Consider the following 23,727-nt stretch of genomic DNA (forward strand, 5'->3'; position numbering starts at 1 on the left):
TAGGCTACATGTAGACTTCATGCCTGATATAAAAACAAATATTGGGAAAGGTTGTAAAACTAAAAATGACTTGCGTTTGTATGTCACCATGCATAGCCCTCACACTTTATAAGGTTCTGATTTCCAAATGCAATCAAACCATCCTTTCTTATTTCAGGCTGAACCACTCCCTAAATCAGTCGATTACAGTGTAACAACAATAGCTTTCAGGACAGTAGGCTATATTGAGAATCGCTCTGGTGATCACTTATGGGGATGCGGCGTGCACCACGCGCAGATAGTGTGCACGAGGCTGTCGCTGACCTTGGTGCTGAACAGCCAGAGGTTCTCGCGACGTCAGAAAAACTGGCGGTCTCCACATGAGACGCGCAAGCCCAGCTCTGTGGTTTATAGAAGCAACTCCACACACCGCTAGTTCCCGCTTTTACTGATTGTTTTTTGTTTTAAATGATATGGTTATCACCGTAGACGCTTCTAACGTTTTTCTCTTTCGTTCGCTTTAGGAATTATCTGTACATTTTCATCACGATGGCATTGCATGCACTTGTACGTGAGGCGAACGATTAGTTTATATGGGGAATGGGGAATCAGAGCTCATCTGATTTCTCTCATATGTAGGCGTTTTACAGCGATCGACGCGTGATAGGCTACAGATCTTGTCTGCTTTTCTTATCAAATAATCATATACATCGCTTGCTCTGCCGGTGTGTTCGGTCACATTGTACCGTAACATGAAGCTTAAACAATAGACATTTTTGAGAAAAACATTAAATTTGGATATGGAGTCCGTCAAGATGAGAGCCAAAGAGGGAATAAAGGAATTTGGGGCGAAGACCCTGGGGCAGATGTACAAGTAGGTGTTGAAATTCAGTTTTATATGCAGGCTAGCCCATGTTTAAACATAGGGCTGGTTATGATTTCTGTATTTTCAAGTGATAGGCCTACAATATGGTGGTGTAATGGTGTGGTGTAATGGTAGTAGACTACTGTACGTTCCTATCCTATGCAGAGAAGTGTGTTACTTTTATCTCAAACAGCTTGCAGTCATGGTCACGCCTCTAATAGACGTAGTGGGGAAATTATGCAATTCTGTATAAGCTCGTGAAAACACAGGAAGGACCTTGATGCATGTGGAAAAAGTCACTAATACATTCACGCATTAAACAGATAGCTATGAAAAGCATTTGCCGTGAACTAGCCTAGTATGTATGCGATTAGATAAAACATCGACATAGTGTTATCTTCGTTTGCAACTGGCTTGTGACCGCGTCCCTGTAATATTTTAAATATTTTACTGAAAACCTCCTGTAGTTTTGGGAGGGTATCTATTTCATTATTTATGATAGGGGTATCGATTTATTACTAGTCTAAACGTCTAACTGATTTGTCTTGCTAAGTGGCAAGGGCTTCATTCAGACATATATTCTGATGCTTGTAGTTGCAGCATACTGTCAATAAATGTATTGTTGAAGCTCTAAATTAATATATTTCGTTTTGGTTAGAATTTTTTTTCGATTCATTGTTGCATCCTTCGATGGGCCTATTTGGATTCCAAATCCCACTTTAAACTTAGGCTGAATGAAATAACAGTTACATGTTATTGCGTTAAAAATATGTATTTTTCGTTGGGCATAACGAAATGATCACCTTAATGTAGTTAATGTAAATTACACATTATGTGCAGTAGTTTTGATATTCCAAATGTATAGTCTAAACAGGAGTGCTTAATTAGATATTATATTATATATTCATTGTTACAGTGCCGTTGTGAATAAGATAGAGTTCTTATCATTTTTTCCTTATGTCGATTTCACATATATTTTTTTAGGTATAGGCCTAATATTGTAACTGTAGGCTAAGCTTTATTTGGTCTTATTTTTGGCAAACGAATTAATTGTGCATATGGTCATAAATGCATTTGAAACCGCAGCGTGAATGTTTGCCTGGAGAGATGAGCAACTGCCCAATCCGTGAATGCAAATGAGGGTGAAAGTGAGCGGTTGCTGCAATGCGGTGGACGCATCTTCATTCGCTTCTTGCTCCAATGTACGATGCTTTTTTTGGCATTCGATTAAATTGAACCTGGTGCCGCTAACATACATCGCTATTTTCTATTAATAGTTGTTCAATTACCTTGCAAAGTAGACTTTTCGTTTAATGAAAAAAACAAAAACATTTTCTGGATCATGTTAGTTATCATGTTCTGAATCATGTTGGTTGTCATTCATCAAATAGCGCCCCCAGTCGTTGGGGCGAATACACTATCCTCATAAAACAACGGAATGAATAGGCATATTTCTGTAATGTAGACCTAGATAACCTAATAAAATGATGTTTCAGTACGCTATCCAAAGAAGATGGTTTTAAAATATAAATCCGTCTTCTTCGTATTTTCAAAAACTTCTACATTTTAAAGACTATTATTGGACATGACGCAGGCCATATTTTGAAGGCTGCAGGCTATAATATATAGGCATGTAGGTCTATCATTTAACTTAAATTACAGGCCTGGATTTCTCCTACACTAAAATGCCTTTATTTTTCATAACATTCAAATATCAAACGTAGGCTAATCTATTAATTTGAGGCTGATTAACCGAGGAAATTGGATGACTTTTTATCTGTCTGTTTGAAGGGTGATGGAGAAGCGACAGGGAACTGGTGAAGTTATCGAACTAACAGAGGATGGCAGGCCCTCTGAGGCCCAGGAGAAGAAAGCACCGCTGTGCGACTGCACGTGTTTTGGGCTGCCCCGCCGATACATCATCGCCATCATGAGCGGTCTAGGCTTCTGTATCTCCTTCGGCATCCGATGCAACCTGGGCGTGGCCATAGTGGGAATGGTGAACAACAGCACTATTCACAAAGATGGGAAGATCATCATCACAGAGGTGTGTGTGGTGCACACTTTACTGACGTCAACATCGTGTCACCGCCCTCCCTAATTTGTCGTCCCTATAAATAGTCCAGATGTTGGAGGTCTCCTAATCTTCTCACACTTGACCTGGCCTTCTATTGGAAATAAAAAATAAGCAAAGGCAGATACAGAACATTTCCCTTCATGTATTGGTTTTATAGCGAGATTCATTTTGCTCCATTCTTTTTCAGTGCAGCCATAATAGGTATGCCACAACCATAAACTATCGTATCCCATAATACCACAGCATTTAGCCTGTGTATCCTACACATCGGAATTGTGTACCGTATATGATAGTAATGATTATAGCTCACATTTCTGCTACTCACTATATCCTTATTTACTGTTATGATATGAGAGCCTTATGCTTTGGTTATTAAGGTTATTATACGGTATTATAGTTTTTGTGAATTATTGTACTGAATTATAATGAAATGATACATGTGAAGAGGATTTATTATGATGTTTCATCGATTTTTTATGGTTTGTTTTATTGTCTTTGTTTTTATTTCACTGGAAAGAAAGCAAAGTTCAACTGGGACCCAGAGACAGTCGGTATGATCCATGGTTCGTTTTTCTGGGGCTATATAGTGACGCAGATCCCGGGAGGGTACATATGCTCGAGACTGGCAGCTAACAGGTATGCCTACATTCATTACATTTTTTTAACTAAAATTCGCATTCCTTCTCACAGTCCCAAATGGGATTTATTCGTTATTATTCAATTGGTTACTAAAATGCATCACTATGAAATGAACGACCCTCAAGAAAAAAATGAAAATAGGTCTGATTTCTTTTAGTCATGAAGAGATGTACCCAATATGTTAGATCCGAGCAACTGTGTTGATGACGTGGATGTTGGCTACTGTGGCCTGGATATATTATCGGTTTTCAACGTGTTATTATCACACCTTTTCCCGTCAGAGTAAATTTGGTGATAACAATTTTCTAACAGAATCAACATTGTTATGGTCTGAAAATGTTGCAGACACAATGGCATCCCACAAGGGTTTACTTGGACGTTTCAAAACTTTACGACAATTCGGCCGTTATTGTAAATGAGAGGGAGGATTTGCAGGCCTGTATTGTGACCCAAGGTTTAGCAGACAGTATGCATAGTAACCAGTGTGACACTGACTGCAATGGAGAAGGCCATTAATGGGGAATTCATTTGGGAGGGAGCGACTCAGCCGCCGACGCTGGCAGTGCTATTGAGATTTGACGGTGTCGCTCCGGTCCACAGGGCTTTCTGCCACCTGTTAATGAGGTCCCCCGGGGGAGCCGTGTCTAATTTGCTGCATTCTGGGGGCATGGCGACCAGCCCGGTCCTCGTCGCCGAAGGCTTACTCACGCTTATATGCACTGTGCACACTAAACATGGCTTATAAATAAGGTTTAGGCCTAGCCTACATGAGGCCTGAGCAGCATTAAATATAGGATATTATAATAGGAAATCTAGGTTTAATTACTTTATATTTAGTGGGTCTTTGGACCACTGTTCATCATAGTAGTACCCATAATAATTTGGTGATCGCAATTTATACCCTGAATATACATGAAGAAAAACTATCAATTTGGTTGAGTATATACAATATTACTATTTGTTGAGCGGGCTATTTAAATATATACGATGTATTGCATTTGTATAATCTAGTTTAATGTATAACATGTTTATTGTCTATATGAATTCTTGATTGACATTGAGATGTAATCGAATCAACCTGTCTCGTGCCAGAGAGTTGCCTCAATCGGATTAGAGTTGCCCCCCGCGTGCGGGTGGGAGGGGCGGGGTCTCCGGGTGTGTACAAGACGTGACAAAAATGTTAAAAATACCATGTTTCGTGTTATTCATTAGCGATTGCCTCCACTGGCTCAGCTGCGCTCAAACCAATGTCGTCTGCTGTCGGCACTCCCTGTCATCACGCTTTAATTTCTTTCTCCAATTTAATTATTGCTATCAAACGTAAATTGAAAAGTTAACGGTGCACTAGCCAATGCTTGACATAAAAAAAAATCCAAGTCTTAAATATTTGAATTATGCAAGAAAATTATATATATAGTAAATGAGTGTGGAATGTGATATGTTCGATGGGTCCCTGCTGAATTTAGCCGGGATGGCCATAAAAAAAATCAGAGATTAATAAATTAAACATCAAGTCAATGAGAGGCCTAGGCCTTTGAAGAATACATTGGCCAATACATAAATACAGCTTAAATAAATCACTAGGCCTACTGGATACATTGTTTATCAAAATGATTTATAGGCCTACGACATACGATATGTGTAAATGTATATATTTCTGTTTCATTTAGGGTTTTCGGTCTAGCCATTTTCCTTACCTCGACGCTCAATATGTTAATCCCCTCCGCGGCACGGACGCATTATGGACTGGTCATCTTTGTGAGGATATTGCAAGGGCTGGTGGAGGTAAGGACCTTTTAATTAAAAAGTCAAATTTCTGAAGAGCTATTTTTTTATATGCACATTTTAATTGAGATTGCATAGGCCTATCCTGTCAATCGCGGAGTTTTTGAAAATAGCCAGTTTTCCTTTGTGGCATTTCAATTATGATTAGGCTACAGTATGTCAGAGGCAATGGAATAGAGGCAGTACAACAGCCAGAATGCACCCTGGGAAATGTGAGACTGTTGTATTGATCTGCAGCTGGGTATTTGTTGTGGGAGAGTCCTCTTCCCTGTCTGTTCTAAAAATATGTTCTGCGTTTTTCACACAAAAATGAACTGTAGTTGTTCTGGTCTTGTCCCATCTTGATTACTGTCCGGTAATATGGTCAGGTGCAGCAAAGAAAGACCTAGAAAAGCTGCAGCTTGCTCAAAACAGAGCAGCACGCCTTGCCCTTAACTGCACATGTCAGTCTTTCCTGGTTGACGGTTGATGAAAGATTAACTGCTTGTCTTCTAGTTTTTATGAAAAATATTACCGTGATGAATATTCCAGATTGTCTGCATAATCAAATAACATTCAGCTCAGACACCCATGCATACCCCACAAGACATGCCACCAGGGGTCTCTTCACAGTCCCCAAGTCCAAACGAAATGACAACAAAGCACAGTATTATACAGAGCCATGATCGCTTGGAACTCCCTTCCATCTCCAATTACTCAATCAAACAGCAAAATGACCTTAAAACACACACACACACACACACACACACACACACACACACACACACACACACACACACACACACACACACACACACACACACACACACACACACACACACACACACACACACACACACACACTCTAACACATACAATCATCACACACATTATTCTGTAGTTGTATTGTTTGTATATCTTTGTATTTTACATTTGTGTAACTGTTCTTGTCTATCAGTGTATCACTGTTTTCCCACTGGGCACAGATGGCAAATTAACATCGATTCCACGTTGGTTCAGCGTAATTTCATTGAAATAATGATGTGGAAACAACGTTGATTCAACCAGTGTGTGCCCAGTGGGTTGTTACTTGACATGTTTTATGTTTTTGTATGGGCCCCAGGAAGAATAGCTGCTGCTTCGGCAAAAGCTAATAGGGAGCCAAATAAACCAATAAACCTGATGAAACATATCTGCTCTGCTCTCTGGTAGTAACACCACAGTTAGGAAAATGCTTGTCTAGCCAGAATCATATTCCCAAAGACAATGTGCTGATATATCAGCAGCTCATGAATCCACTGTCCAGTAGACATAGTGAAACAGAGATGTTGGCAGCGGCTGCCTTGTACAGTAAAACATGATGCCATGTTGATACTGAAGGGCAGGCTACATTCACAGTCTCATAATAAAACACATCCAGCTAAACCGATCAGATGTGGAAAAAGTACTCAAATGTCATACTTGAGTAAAACTAAAGATACCTTAATTTAAAACGACTCAAGTAAAACTGAAAGTAGATAAGTAAAAGTAAAAGTTGTCAAAAATATAAATAGTAAAGTAAAGCACAGATACCCCAAAAAAGGACTTAAGTAGTACTTTAAAGTATTTTTACTTATGTTCTTTACACCACTGAAACAGATACACCATCCTGGCAGCAGAGACAACCATTGAGAATCATTTTGAACACCATTGATGGAATTTTAGAATAATACTTTATTGTCCATTATCTTGCAGAGAATGGAAATGTATATTTATTCTCACAGGCCTGACTCATCACTAACTACTTTCAGTGCAATAATTCTCTTAAAATAATTGTCTATAGGCTGTGTTGGCTGTGAGTGATAGAAATAGGGTTCAAATGAATGTCTTGTGATAATGAATGGTGTAATTCAATAACAACAGCACATTTATGTGTTTGGCATTGATGGCTGAGGTGAGACTGGGCCAGTAGCTCCCATCTGGGCACACACTGGTTGAATCAACGTTATTTCAACGTCATTTCAATGAAATGACATTGAACCAACGTATAATAGACATTGAATTGACGTCTGTGCCCAATGGGTCCTTGATTTGAATGAGCCATCATGTGACAAAGGCTAATCTGGTTATGTCTTGTTTTTGTCTCTGTAAGGAAAGGCTTCAGTGTTTTGAGTATATTCAGTAAATAGCGCGACATGAATTAAGTTGGGCGTGGTATACATTCCATGAGCTTACAGGAGGACCTAAAAGTGATTCATATATAGTGATCTCAGATCAGTCCAGTGGATAGCTAGGATAAATCTCCTCCTAGCATGTCCATGCAGATTGCATTTTCAAATAGCACACTCTGTTCCAATTAGCAGCTAATGAACATTTAATGGCAGCAGCATTGTCAGTGTTATGAGAGGCTCATCAGTTAGCTCAGAGCACTGCGTCTCTTATTAATGTTAATCAACAAGGCAATGAAGAGAGTATGTTGGTTTTTGTTTGTGATCATATTTGATCTACAACCATGGCAGCTCATAACTAGTAGTATCATCTCTTGTGATTGTCAGCTCAGTGCAGGCAAATCTATTATCAGTGTGTCTTATGTTTACAATTTCTCCCATTATTCTGTGACAATCTGTTTGAAACCATCTATTTGAATAACACAGTTTCCTACATTTAGTCTTTAAAATGGTTGTGTGCATTTCATGTTTTTTATTTTTATTTTTTATATATATTAATCAGTTGGGCCAAAATGGGTGAAGTATTTGAAGGACATGTGAAGAAAGATTAGAAGACAACGTTAAGATGACAAATGAATGTTGCATTTTACCAAATGAATCCAATAGCGGGTGGTACTGTAACACGTTACACTATATCTCAGCGAACCCGTTAAGGGCGATAGACTGTAACAAGGCTCAAGATTCAAGGCCTGCCCACTGGGCACACACTGGTTGAATCAACGTTGAATTGACGTCTGTGCCCAGTGGGTGGTTATTTCATGTTCATAAATGTTTCATTTAACTAATGAAACCCATAGGGGTGGTGATTGTAACAAAATGCCTAGAAGTTTAAGAGATTACATGTTACCCCAGGAAAGGTAGCCTATCGGTTAGAGTTTTGGGCCAGTTACTGATTGGTCGCTGGTTCAAATACCCGAGCTGACAAGGTGTCAATGTGCCCTTGAGTCAGGCACTTAACCCTAATTTGCTCCAGGGACGCCGTACTACTGGATGACCCTGTAAAACTGCACCTATCAGGTATATGTGACAAATGAAACATACAGTACCAGTCAAAAGTTGGGACACACCTACTCATTCATGGCTATTTCTTTATTTGTACTATTTTCTACATTGCAAAATAATAGTGAAGACATCAAAATTATGAAATAACACATATGGAATAATGTAGTAACATCAAAAGTGTTGAACAAATCAACATTTATTTTAGATTTTAGATTCTTCAAAGTAGCCACCCTTTGCCTTGATGAAAGCTTTGCACACTCGGATATCAATTATTAAGGGCGGTAACTATAGAAACAAGCTAGCTTTATTCACGTCAGGGGAATTTAGTGAAAAGTGTCAGCCTATTTGCCACACACCTCCTTGTTATTGTATTTCCATTGTCGTGTGTTTCACCTGCATTCAGTAGTCTATGAATCACATGATTATGAAGGCATAAATGTATGAAAGCATGTAGACTTATTTACAATGTATGTAGGTCTGTCTTGTGATGTACTTGTGTACATGTATTATGTCATGTTTTATGTTTTGTGTGGACTCCAGGAAGAGTAGCTGCTGCTTTAGCAGTAGCTAATGGGGATCCTAATAAAATGTTAAATACTAAATGTTAACCAGTGTTGCTAGAATCCATTGCTATTGCCATAAGGAGCAGGATGATCTTAATTTTCTGGCCATCTTATTCATTAGAATTGAATAATAATAGCAGCAGTATGATTTACTTTAAACCAGTTACCTACTCTTAGTTGCTCATGGTTCTGTGGTGTGTGTGACCTACCCAGGGAGTGACCTACCCAGCCTGCCATGGGATCTGGAGTAAGTGGGCTCCACCTCTGGAGAGGAGTCGCCTGGCCACCACCTCCTTCTGTGGTAAATATTATTTTCAATAGTGTCTTATCTGTCACACTGTGGTAGTGAAGCAAGAGGTACAGTAGTTGTACTTCCTTTGTCTATTTAGATTTCCTTTTTCTTCTCTTCCCCCTCTCTACCATTTCCTCTTACAGGTTCCTATGCTGGTGCTGTCATAGCCATGCCTCTAGCAGGGATCCTGGTGCAGTACTCAGGCTGGTCCTCTGTGTTCTATCTCTATGGTAAGATAGAGTTCCATGGCGATGTTATAGCTTCCAAATGTAAAAAGCATGAGCTGATGCACACCCATTCTGAAGAAGACCAAAACGTTGGTTAAGTTCACCCACTCAATTGTTGGGAGCATATATAGAGTTTTCAACTTCTATTCTTTTTGTATAGCTATCAAATTAGTTTTTAAAATAATTTATTGACATTCTAACCAACAACCTGTTTGAAAATATGTTGCGCATAGTACATAATCTTCAGGACATTTTAAAGCTGGTTGCTGATGTTTTCAGACCTCCAGACCATTGATTTCTTCCCATTGTTTCTGTGGGACTGTTCTCCAATAATTTTCCATCTCTCCCTGGACTAGATGAATTTGGCCTTTCTGTCTGGGGTTTAGTCTATGGGGGATTTCTGAAAGATCAGACTGCCTTTTATGAATTTGATGTTATCGTATAGGCCAATCTAAGCTTTTCACGTGTTCACATACAACAATGACACAATTAAAACACATTTACAATAGGGTTTCTGTAGCTTTGCTGCTTGGCTCCCTAATGACTAAAATAGATACACAATCCACCACCCATATTTTATTTATCCTGTGTAACAATCCCAATATCATTGTGCAGGGTGCTTTGGGATCTTCTGGTATATGTTCTGGATCCTTGTGTCGTATGAAAGTCCTGCTGTGCACCCTACCATCACCCAGGAGGAACGAGTCTACATAGAGGAGAGCATCGGGGAGAGTGCCAAGCTCATGGGCCCTGCTGAGGTGAGGGACAGGGCTTGAGGTTGGTTGAATAAAAGTTGTTTGAAGGGTTTCAAACAACTTTCACTCAACTAACCTCATGCCCTGCTTCTCTGTTTCAGTGAAATAATCCAAATCTGTGTGAAAGTTTGACAAAGTTTTTTAGTAGGCCATTACATTTTCTGAGTGATATTAGGCCAGAGTTCTCAAAGTCTTCAAAGTCCACTTCTCCTCAAATCGATTCCTATGATATTAAATTGGGAGATGATGCTATGCCCCACTTTCTATTCAGGCTTGTTTTGATCTCTGCTCCTCTGAGGCCTCATGCATAAACTGCGAGTACGTCCAAAATATACCACAAAATGTGCATGTGCCAAAAAAAGTTGACATTTATAAAAATATAACTTGTGACAATGTGCTAACCTATCCGTAAACTTTAGACAATGTGCTAACCTATCCGTAAACTTTAGACAATGTGCTAACCTATCCGTAAACTTTAGACAATATGCTAACCTATCCGTAAACTTTAGACAATGTGCTAACCTATCCGTAAACTTTAGACAATGTGCTAAAATATCCGTAAACTTTAGACCATGTGCTAACCTATCCGTAAACTTTAGACCATGTGCTAACCTATCCGTAAACTTTAGACAATGTGCTAACCTATCCGTAAACTTTAGACCATGAGGATGCACATCTCTGCTAGTGGATGGAAAATCTATGTGTTTAATTGTTTTTATCTAACATATAGACATATGACTCTTTTCCTGTTTTTTTTATTTTCATAACCGTAGCAGAATAAATTCCTCACCATTTCTAGCCGTGACGGCTTCATATTCTTACAATGCGTATCTCTCATTTAAGTGGACCTTGTAGCCTAGTAAATAGATAGGCTATATATATTTCATGTTTTGCAATCCCATAAGCAGCACGGTCTATAATATATAGTCGAATTTAACAGGTAAACAGTCAATCTTTTACATTGAAGTAGGCTTATGTTGGCTACTGTAAGTACACAACGTAGTCTCAGGGCAATCTCTGACACTCTGACACTCTATTTAGTATGGTATGTTATGTTAGCCTCCTGTGACCCGGAAAAAAAAAATTTGGAGTCAAAAAATATGGTTATTTATATTTTATTGTATGTGCAAAATTGTCCTCTGTATCGGTCATTAGGATGTAAATATTACAAAATTGACATTACAGTCAATGGGTACAATAGATGAAAAACATAGATGCGGCATGTGGGTGTCCACTACAGAGCACATTTTTTATAAACTCTTATTTAGCTCTTATTTAATGTGAAAAAAATATTACAAGTCCTGACAACTCACTTAACTATTCCTGCGAAATCCACATACTAGAAACAATTTGAATATCAAACTCACAAAAATGATCATTAATAATTACACACACTTCTTTTATAATTACCATAAAATGTCCATATTTTGAATGGCAGCCATTTTTTTTAAGAACCAGGAATATAAAGTTGTCAAGGTCACACCCCTACATGTGATATCATTGAAAAGCCCATAATGTCCTCTCAAAGCGACAACAAGACTTAATACAGTGGCTTGTATGGCCTTAGAGATACGGACCAAGAACTGATGTCCACTAAAAAGGACAAAAATGAATTGCTGGGTCTCAGGAGTTTAGGCTACAATATGAATGGAATAGCGGTCATGCAATATTCTATGAATTATAGGATGTATAGTATCATACATTTTACCCAGTTGTAAAATAGCATACAAATTGGATGACGTAACTTATTATATATCTTGGATGAAGCATAGTATTGTACGTCTTGATCTGAGACAAGGTTGTTTGTTGCACAATAACAACAAAGGAGAATTATAGAGAGAAAATATGTTGGCGGTTAGGGGAACTAACGTCAAAAAGTTAGGAGAACTAAAATGACAAAGTTTATGTGAATTTATGTAGCAGGTTAGGTGGATTGGGTTAAGTTTAGAATAAGGGTTAGGAGAAGGGTTAGCTAAAATACAAGAGTTGTACTTGACGCGACATGAACATGCAACTTTTGGGTTGCTAGTCTGTCGCGGATTAAGGCATCAGCATGCTTCCAAGCTCGGCTAGGCTAACCGAACGAGTTTGCTCACATACTACTTTAAAAGTCCTTCAATTGAAAAATTAGAAAAGGCATCAATAGTAATATTTGTCCATTTGGAGATGCCATAGCCAGTATACGCGTCCTCAAAATAATCAGAATTAATCTAAAATAACTCAAGAAATCTGTCATTTATTTTCATAGCTGTGCAATTTTGCATCTGACTAGGATGTTTAGTGTTGACATTTTTTGCATGAGGACGAGTCGTCTCTCGTTGAATGACAACAGGCACTTCGGCTTCCAACTTTGGCTTGCCTGGAGAAAATGTTTTGTGTGCCTGAATAGCCGAAAAAAACCTTGCCAGTCCACAACGAAGAAAGAAGTCACAAAATGTCATCATAATATACAGTTGAAGTTGGAAGTTTACATACACCTTAGCCAAATACATTTAAACTCAGTTTTTCACAATTCCTGACATTTAATCCTAGTAAAAAATTCCCTGTTTTAGGTCAGTTAGGATCACCACTTTATTTAAAAAATGTGAAATGTCAGAATAATAGTAGAGAGAATGATTTATTTCAGCATTTATTTCTTTCATCACATTCCCAGTGGGTCAGACGTTTACATACACTCAATTAGTATTTGGTAGCATTGCTTTTAAATTGTGGAACATGGGTCAAATGTTTCGGGTAGCCTTCCACAAGCTTCCCACAATAAGTTGGGTGAATTTTGGCCCATTCCTCCTGACAGAGCTGTTGTAACTGAGTCAGGTTTGTAGACCTCCTTGCTCGCACATGCTTTTTCAGTTCTGCCCACAAATGTTCTATTGGATTGAGGTCAGGGCTTTGTGATGGCCACTCCAATACCTTGACTTTGTTGTCCTTCAGCCATTTTGCCACAACTTTGTAAGTATGCTTGGGGTCATTGCCCATTTGGAAGACCCATTTGCGACCAAGCTTTAACTTCCTGACCGATGTCATGAGATGTTGCTTCAATATATCCACATAATTGTGTTCCTCATGATGCCATCTATTTTGTGAAGTGCACCAGTCCCTACTGCAACAAAGCACACCCGTGCTTTGATGCTGCCACCCCCGTGCTGCCACCCCCGTGCCACCCCCGATGCTGCCACCCCCGTGCTTCACGGTTGGGATGGTGTTCTTCGGCTTGCAAGCGTTCCCATTTTTCCTCCAAACACAACGATGGTCATTATGGCCAAACAGTTCAATTTTTGTTTCATCAGACCAGAGGACATTTCTCTAAAAAGTATGATCTTTGTCCCCATGTGCAGTTGCAAACTGTAGTCTGGCTTTTTTTATGTCGGTTTTGGAGCAGTGGCTTCTTCCTTGCTGAGCGGCCTTTCAGGTTATGTCAATTTAAGACTTGTTTTACTGTGGATAGAGATACTTTTGTACCTGTTTCCTTCAGCATCTTCACAAGGTCCTTTGCTGTTGTTTTGGGATTGATTTGCACTTTTCGCACCAAAATATGTTCATCTCTAGGAGACAGAACGCGTCTCCTTCCTGAGTGGTATGACGGCTGTGTGTTCCCATGGTGTTTATACTTGCATACTATTGTTTGTACAGATGAACGTGGTACCTTCAGGCGTTTGGAAATTGCGTCCAAGGATGAACCATTTTGGAATAGCAGTCGTACAATATTCTGATGAACCATTTTTTTCTGAGGTCTTGGCTGATTTCTTTTGATTTTCCCATGATGTCAAGCAAAGAGGCACTGAGTTTGAAGGTAGGCCTTGAAATACATCCACAGGTACACCTCCAATTGCCTCAAATGATGTCAATTACCCTATCAGAAGCTTCTAAAGCCATGACATCATTTTCTGGATTTTTCCAAGCTGTTTAAAGGCACAGTCAACTTAGTGTATGTAAACTTCTGATCCACTGGAATTGTGATACAGTGAATTATAAGTGAAATAATCTGTCTGTAAACAATTGTTGTGAAAATTACTTGTGTTATGCACAAAGTAGATGTCCTAACCGACTTGCCAAAACTATAGTTTGTTAACAAGAAATTTGTGGAGTGGTTGAAAAACGAGTTTTAATGACTCCAACCTAAGTGGATGTAAACTTCTGACTTCAACTGTATGCACAAACTGTTCTGAACTCTTTTGGCCCACCATTCCTCCCCGACCAACCTCCCTACTTTCGCTTATGTCCAAAGTAACTAGACCATTAGTAGGTATGATGACTAGTAGGTCTTGGAGGTGCTCAGAAATACGTAAAGTATATTCCGTATGGCTCTGAGGCCAGGCTGATGTACTGTAATAGATGTTTTTATTTTTAGGGTAGACAATGTTTCAGAATTCACGGGTAGACCATCATAAATAGGATTGGGGAAAATTCGATGCAAAACATTGTTGAATTCAAACTTTCTGCTGACAGGTCAACAACAATTTGCCATTGTTTTCTCTTTCAGAAACTGACTGTTCTTTTGCCAGCTACAGCATAATTTACTTCAAAAGATTAAAAGATTCTGCCAACACAGTAAATAGACTGGTAGCTTATGTCAAATATTTGAGAGTATGGGTAGCTACAGTATTACTATGTGATAGGAGTGTAACATCATAGCCTATTTAATCTCAGAGCCTATAGGAAGGCAGGACATAGAAACCCAATAATCTAACAATAAACTAAATATTGAACAATTCATCTTTTACATAGAAGTGTGGGCTGTAGCATTTAACCTACTTTTAAATTGTTTCAAATATACAATAAATCTTGCAGAATGTGCGGACAGGCACTCTCTATAGGCTGCATGTATGTGTTTCTCTCTTTCTCACCGCTGCTACCCTTTCACCGGTAACTCATGTATTTTCCTCCCTTTTGCTCCATTGTAGAAATTTAAGACCCCTTGGAAAAAGTTCTTCACCTCCATGCCTGTCTATGCAATCATCGTGGCCAACTTCTGCAGAAGCTGGACCTTCTACCTACTGCTTATCAGTCAGCCGGCCTACTTTGAGGAGGTGTTTGGGTTTGAGATAAGCAAGGTGAGACCAGTGGAGCGTTCCCAGGATAGGGCACCAGCCTAGCCAAACAGTGTTGCTGGGGTATGGTACTCAAGGCCTAGGTGAGGGATGTGTGAAAATGTTGTGCTAGGCTCTAACTGACTTTAATACCTTTTAATACCTCTATGTTGATGTTGATTGCAACTGTTCCTGTCCTCAGGTTGGCATGGTGTCTGCCCTGCCCCACTTGGTGATGACAATCATTGTGCCCATCGGAGGGCAGTTGGCTGACTACCTACGCAGCAGGAACATCCTGTCTACCACTACAGTCAGGAAGATCATGAACTGTGGAGGTGAGAGAGCCCCTTCGGCACACCATGCACAATTATATCAAATGTGTTTGATAGAATCGTACTGCTTTTACACTATCTGTATGATAGTGATACAATGACTGTAGCAAAGCAATTCTGTTTGGGACTGTAATTAAATTGCAAATGTGATGGCCCATAGCCCCTGGGTTACTATAGCATGTGTGTGACTGTCTGTCTCTGCAGGGTTTGGCATGGAGGCTACGCTGCTGCTAGTAGTGGGATTTTCCCACACCAAAGGGGTGGCTATTTCCTTCCTGGTCCTTGCTGTGGGCTTCAGTGGATTTGCCATATCAGGTCAGTGTCTGTTAAACACCTGGTATCAGAGAGTCTGCCAGTATAGATCACAGCTGTCTGTAGGAGACTCCTCCTTTACTATTTGTAGACAGAGAACAAATCTACCAACTACACCATAGATTCTGTCTAGAATGGCCACTATTTATTGCAGGTTGATGTTTATTGTCATGAATCTTGCCATGGAAGCAGAACTGAGTGATTTCCTATAGATGGGCCAGCTGAAAAATTTTAATTGGCTATATTGTCCAAATTCAAGAAAACAAAGCGTAGCATTTCTGGTCTTAATTTAAGGTTAGGCATTAGGGTTAGCAGTGTGGCTAGGGTTAGGTTTAAAATCAGATTTTATGACTTTGTGGCCTTGCCAGCTAGTGATCACTCTGCAGAGCTGCCTCCAGAACAAGATTAATGATGAAAAGCTAACTTCCCTATTTATCGTTCCACAGCCACCGATGTGGTCTAAAAGGGACTTGCAATTAGCAATATTCAGCTACAAAGGGAACAGGGTTGATTTCTCACATTTCTCAAACATCTATTCCAGCTGGTGCTTGTGGCTGCAAGGCAGACCTTGGTTTTACTACTACTCATTTTTCTTGGGCTTTCTCCTGGAGTATTTAATAATTCAGCACAAGTCCCAGAGGAGCTGCCATACAGGCTGGCTGTGTGCAGCTACAGAGGACACTCAGTGTGGGGGAGGAGATTCACTGGCTAGCTACTCCCTTTGCAACAAGATGGCTGCGTGGTGCTTTGTTTTCATCGCAATTTAATTTCCATTACATTTATATTATGTTTGGGATATTTCAGTAGTTTTGATACATTCACATACTAGTACTCCATTAAGGGAGATGTGTTCTTGATTAAAGAAAAAAGGTCATTACTAATGGTGGTTTGTATTACCTACTAAGAATGAGCGAAAGCTCTAGAGACCGTAAGGGCTAGAGCCTATCAGATCCGCGCTAGCCGACACCCACATAGCGGTTGTTTTGACGGTGTCTGAGGTGGAACTGCGTTAGAGCTGTCAAATCAACAAGCGGCTCCTTGCGTCAGCTTATCGCGGACACTGCCATTGGATGCAAGTACAAAACCAACAAACTTCATAATCCGACTTTATAATTAGAAGTTCATGCAGCCGCTTTACAAGTTCAAACACTCGAATGTGTGATGTTTTATTGTCTGATAGGCTATGAATCCCCCCCATCCAAATGAACATTAAATAATGCATTAGCCTACAAGTTCTATCAGCGTTTTGAACTTGTACCGCAGTGGGGATACTAAGGAAGGGAGTGGTTTGTGACACAACAGCAGCCACTCACTTATTTGTCAGTTCATAACGCAGTTACACCTCCAACAACAGTTGTTATGCAGATGTCGGCCATCCCGGGTTTACACTCGATCTGATTGAAACGAGGTCTAAGTTATAGTGAAATCAGTTAAACCACAAGAACTATAACCACTTGATTTTATTTAATCAAATTCTAATCAATTGTTGTCTTAGAGATCTGTCTTATAGAGAGTAGCTTCACACTGAAAACCTTGTATTTCATTCTGAACGTTCTTTCCATCAGGATTCAACGTCAATCACTTAGACATTGCTCCACGCTATGCCAGTATCCTTATGGGCATATCCAACGGTGTGGGCACCCTGTCTGGCATGGTATGCCCATTGATCGTAGGTGCCATGACAAAAAACAAGGTAAGACATTCTGTTACCTTGGAACGTCCATAAAACATTATGGTTAAACGTAGATTCATTATCGGATAGAACTACAATTCTCTGTGACTTTGTATAAAGCACTTTATTTTCCATCTGTCCACATGAAGACTCGAGAAGAGTGGCAGTGGGTGTTCCTCATCGCTGCTCTGGTTCACTACGGGGGAGTCATCTTCTATGGCATCTTTGCCTCTGGAGAGAAGCAGCCGTGGGCCGACCCAGAGCTGACCAGCGATGAGAAGTGTGGCTTCATCGATGAGGATGAGCTGGCAGAGGAGACGGGCGACATCACCCAGAGTTATGGTGCCCTGGGCGGCGGTCCGGCCAAAACGTATGGTGCCACTACGCAGAACGGGGGCTGGGCTGATAGCTGGGATAAGAAAGAGGAGTTTGTCCAGGAAGAGGCAGAGGGAGGGCCGTATGGCTACAGGCAGGACCAGGACTACTCCTAGAGACAGCAGACACAATGACCATCAAACGGTAGACTTATTTTGTAGTGTTTACCAGTTTAGACGAAACAAGTCAAAAACCAAACAAAAAAGATAACAATCCATTGTTGTATGTTTGCACAAATTCAAATAATTATTTCAAAATATAAAATTAGTTCAGAAGATGATTTTATTGTGCAAATAAAAAAATTACTATAGAGATGTAACACATATCAAATTGGCAGATCTATTTGTAAACGTAATATGCATATAAATTATAGATATATTTATTTGGAGTGCAATTGTGTGTAAGTGTGAACCATTTCCACCTCATCAATCTGAGCTTCTTCATTCTGGAGAAGCCTGTTATGTACGATCAGACAAGATTTAATTGGCTTCCTGGATCATCATGCCTAACTGGTTCTTATTACAACTCCTCATGAGCCAGCCATTGCAGTGTAAAAGAAACATGTCACTGTAAAAAGGGGACTTAACCAGGAATGAGACTGTATGTCTTAGGTTGTACAGTATCTCTTCTGAATGCACTGAAAGTAGTGTGTCCGTTTAATGCACAATATCATTTTCTTTTGTTATTATTATTGGTTTGTAAAACTGTGTCTTTAACACAAAAAGGCATAAAAATACAATAATGTTTTGAAGAACGACATAACACTTTTGCCAGCTGATGTAAAAGTGATGCATGAAAGAAAAAAATGACGAAGCGTTGCTCACGTGTTTACTGTGCCATTTTGAGAGCTTGGGTCTATAAGGTTCTATCTGCATTTTTTTCCCAAAATGGAGTTAGTGACATAGCCTTGTTCTGTTCAATGTTCTCTACCAATATACCCCAATTCAAGTTGTTAAGTTCAAAAGAATACTAGATAAAAATAGCTGACACCATTCAAACCAATGAGGGTTCTGAACTTTGAAGCCAATTATCTCAGAATCATCTTCTTGCAGATAGAACCTTATAGTCCCAAGCTCTCGATTTCATGCCTATAACAATGTTACATCTGTTGTTAAAAGTGTACGTTTGGAGCGAACATTCACATTTACGAACATTCATAACTCAGTTATGTAATTATTATGATCATTATGTCAGTTTTATTGTCTGGTCAATTCAAGTCATTTCAAGGCATTTCAATGAGATTTGTTGTTGTTTAAAGGTAATGTTTGTCTGAGGTGACTAAAGAAATATAACTATGATGTATAAGAGCACATGGACAATATAAAGAAATGCTGCCCGGGCACTATGAAGGGCCTGTGCAATGCAGAGAAAGACCAGCCAGCCGATCCAGAAGTAGCCAATCAGTATATCTACTGTACAGACAGTCCAGTCAGCAGGAGATATGTTTTGCTAATGAAAAGGAAACATTTTTAGACTGGGATAGTGACCCAGATAGACAATGTTGTTAAAGAAAACTATACCTTACCAGTCCAGGAGGACAATTAGCCAAGTTGGTGAGTGAGATTCATATTACATCTACTTGTAAAAACATTAGAGCATTACTGAATAAAAAAACATGACAGTATAGCTGTTACTGCCTATGTAATGTATGTCACATTGAACGTTTACCATTCCTAAAAGAGTAGGTAGACAATCAAAAGAGCAGCAAGACATGATTTAGCCAGTGTGTATAGAGTGGGAATGACCAGTGTAGAGATACTGGGTTCCAGTCAATGATTTATATATACACTAGATGACTGACAGGGGCGTTGTTTAGAAGCCTCCGCTCCTCGATCTTGGCACTCCCCCACATTGTAAATAAATATTTTGGAAGCTATAAAAATGCATTTATTAATGCCTACATTTGTTTTTGCCGCGTTTATTCTATTACAGAAACTTTAATGCATACTTTTAAATTATATTATGTGAGCTAAACATTCCAAAAAATACATGTAAAATGTTTTCCTTAAAAGTATAAGTTACTGTCCCCATTAGAAAAAAAAAACTTAAATACATGTAATTTTGGCCTATAAACATTTAATTGGAATACTATAGAATTCCATTCATTCCAATGGAGGACTGCTCCTACTGGGAAGTGCCAATATGGCTGACCGGTGGCTTCAAAGCCACTCTTTGGCCAGTAGATAGCATCAGCAATCCAGGGTTTATATACATCATTGGTTTCAGTAGTGTGTCAGGGACCTAAACCTGCTTTTCACTGTCTGTCTGTGGAGACCTAAAGTCAACACTTCACAATGTATTTATGGAAATGTATTTATGCATGGAACAAAGCCGTAGTCTGAATGTTCTTACATTTTATTTCTTTCACAAAATGTATTTTGTCTCTCAAACTGTTACTAATGTGTCCATTTCTTTGCACAATTAACCAAAGGTAACGTGTCAAGCTGGGTTTGAACAGGAGGGCTATATACTAAGGGAATTGCTGGACATTGTAGTGAAGGCCTCTCCAGGTGGCGCTAACCATACTCAGTGTACAAAGCAATAAATCCATGGTAACAGTTGTTGTCAACCATTGAAAAATGTAAAACACTAGCATATGTAACTAGAGCGTTACTTTTACGTTTCAAGTCGTGTTTTTTGTGATATCAAATATAGAAAAGAACAAACACAAGTACTTGTAAAAATATAAAACCTATGTAGTTAGAGTCCTCCACACAGCTCTTTGACATGCTGATAATGCAAGGAGTTTGTGAGGGGACTGCTCACCAGAAGAGAATGATACCCTGGGCCATTCCTGTGACATGGATGATGTCCTTCTCCATATCTCTATGGTTCCACTCCTGTTGGTGTCTGCGCATCCGTTGTTGTTCTGTACAGTTTCCAGTGGTCGTTTTGGAGGGTGTGCTATTGTTCTGTTTTCTCTCTCTCTCTAAACCCTGTTGGTTTGATTGATGTGTGTTCTGTCAGTGGCTGGACCCCTATTGCCCCCTCAACCATCTGTCTCTAACTACCTGTACCCCTTCCATTGTTGCAATATTCAATGACGTGAAGATTGTCTGTAAAGGTGATCTAACATTTACAGAAATGGTAGATGTATAACATGAAGTAACGGTACCTTCTTCCTGTTTTGTGCCTCTGAGTGAAGTTACAGTGTGATTCTATGGCTTATTTTGCTGTGTCAATGGAGAGATTTGTTGATGTCAAAATAAAATGCTCTATATATCCATTTTTATAAAAAACGAATGAACAAAACATAACTTTTGTCTGTATTTGTATGAACACATCCATAATCGTACAACTCAATCAGTGAAGTCTGTATAGGCAGATGAAGAAGCCTGGCTTTAAGTCCAATTGCTGTATTTAGGATTCCAAGGGAAAAGTGCCTAATGTGTCTGACTACTAACATTGGTACAATGGTCCTTCAGAGTTACAAGCTTGCTCCAGAGCACCCTCTCTCCCAGAGAATTTGCTTTATGGTATACCTTGCATGATGTCTGAGCACGACCAGAGTCCATCTTGCACTAAGCTTACAGGACATGGTGACCCCTCTCCACCAAAGGACCCTTCCTCCCTCTCTATTCTCCTTCTTTGACTTGTAGTGAAATCAATGGACCAGCCCCTCGTGCTCAGCCGAACCTATTGACTGTTCTAACCTCTTAATGGAGATGGGAGGGAGGAGCAGCACTTATAGGGCTATTTGGAAGAATTGCTCGATTCAGAGAGACCCTTGGGACTGAAGTCCCCCTCATGGTGGGAGACCCACAACACTCTTTATGAAACAGGCCCAGGAAATATTTCCTCATGTTCGCAACATTCAGCACTAAACTGGTACACCGGGTTTATATATTTTTTACAGATTGTTAAATCGATAGATTGAGTGATTGTTAAATGGTTGCTGTAAAGACCAGCATGATTGCTAAGAGTGGTTGCTTAGAAGGCACAGATGAATTGTTGAGGGCTTCTCCTCTTGCATTCACTGCTAATTGATACCAACAGTCAGTAAAAAGATGACCTTCAATTCAAATAAATATTGGCAGAAACTGAAAGGTTACAGTCTCTGTTAGACTTCCCTGTGTCTCAGCATGTGTCTGTGCATTAACAGAGAATCCTGTCACCCTGTCATGCCAATTGAATTAGCTACCTTCTACTCGCCAACTAATTTACAACTGAAGAGATGACTAATTCCCAATTCAACTTTATTAACTGTGATTAATTCATTATATGTCCCTTCCCCTAAACCTTACAATGGTAAAACTATGTGTTAGCATTCTGCTATTGTCCTGGCTTTGTTTCCATTTAGTAGATAAACTAATTCCAAATAGAATAGGCCTGGGCCTCCCGAGTGGAGCAGCGGTCTAAGGCCCTGCATCGCAATGCCAGAGGCGTCACTACAGACCCAGTTTCAATCCCAGCCTATATCACAATCAGCTGTGATCGGGAGTCCCATAGGGCGGCGTTCAATTGGCCCAGCGTTGTCCAGGTTAGGGGAGGGTTTGGCCTGGGTGCTTTACTTGGCTCATTGCGCTCTTGTGACTCCTTGTGGCAGGCCAGACGCCTGCAGGCTGACCTCAGTCGTCAGTTGAACGGTGTTTCCTCTGACACATTGGTGCGGCTGGCTTCCGGGTTAAACAGGCAGGTGTTAAACAGGCAGGGTCATGTTTCGGAAGGCGCATGACTCGACTTTCACCTCCCAAGCCCGTTGGGGAGTTGCAGCGATGAGACAAGCTCAAAATTGGGGAGAAAAAGGGGGTAAGAAAAAAAAGAAGAAAAAAAGAAAAAAGAAATTGCCCTACAGTTCGACAGCTGTCAATACCTAGTTCTGTCACATTGTCAAGTGTTGACTGGTGCCCTGGAGAAAACCAAACTGCCACCTTTAAATCAAATATATCTTCAGCTGATGCTCAATAGCATTTAACACCCGATGAAAGGTACCAGTACACAGGGACAGGACTAGAGAGTTTTTTCTACACTAGTGACGTCGTATTTCCTGGTTTCTCTGCTAAACAGCAGGATGTTTGCAGAAGTCATGGGGGCGGAGCTCCTTTGCTGATTGATGGCACCTTCTGGATCAACAGAGGATAAACAATCAAGGGGGAGGGAGCGTGTAGACACAGACACCCTGCAATTACACCATGAGCCATGTCCTGGCTCAGCCCATTGCTTTCGTTAATTTGACAGGCTCGATAAATGTGTCACCAGCCCCTTAAATTATATTTTCTCCCAGCCAACCAGCCAGAACGGTCACGGTTCTCATCTCATAGCAAACAGGGGAACTGACCCATAACCCTCTGTGTGACCATCAACCCATTATTAAGGCAAGAAAGCAAAATAGAAGTGTCTATGTGAATGTGTGTGTGTGTGTGTGTGTGTGTACGTGGTGTGTGTATTTACATGTATGCATTATGCAAGTGTGTGTGTGGTGTTAGTGCATATCAGAGGGTGTAGCTGCATTAGAGAGTGTATGTCCATATGCTCAGTGGTTTAAAGATGACTGCTCATCTGTGGGTGGGGGGCAGGTGATATAGGGACCACGGGGGCCCATGAGGGGAGGCTATGGGATGTCAAAATCACTCTTTGATGACTGGGGCAGCACTGGGGCCCATGAGACCCTCTGGGCTTTATAAATAACACCCTGTTCT

The 23,727-nt window shown here is 40.1% G+C and overlaps 1 protein-coding gene across 1 annotated transcript; it reads left to right on the plus strand.

The window, feature by feature from the left end:
* The first annotated feature begins 290 nt into the window (after positions 1-290).
* LOC106587477 (vesicular glutamate transporter 2.1) lies at positions 291-21,345 on the plus strand. Its single transcript, XM_014175894.2, has 12 exons — positions 291-853; positions 2,636-2,891; positions 3,439-3,557; positions 5,231-5,345; positions 9,310-9,397; positions 9,532-9,618; positions 10,231-10,373; positions 15,272-15,421; positions 15,600-15,732; positions 15,934-16,044; positions 17,607-17,734; positions 17,863-21,345. Exons 1-12 carry the CDS (start codon positions 780-782, stop codon positions 18,202-18,204), a joined length of 1,746 nt encoding a protein of 581 aa, XP_014031369.1. The 5' UTR covers positions 291-779; the 3' UTR covers positions 18,205-21,345.
* Positions 21,346-23,727: the final 2,382 nt, after the last annotated feature.

Source organism: Salmo salar, chromosome ssa26, assembly GCF_905237065.1.
Source record: "Salmo salar chromosome ssa26, Ssal_v3.1, whole genome shotgun sequence".
NCBI lineage: Eukaryota > Metazoa > Chordata > Actinopteri > Salmoniformes > Salmonidae > Salmo > Salmo salar.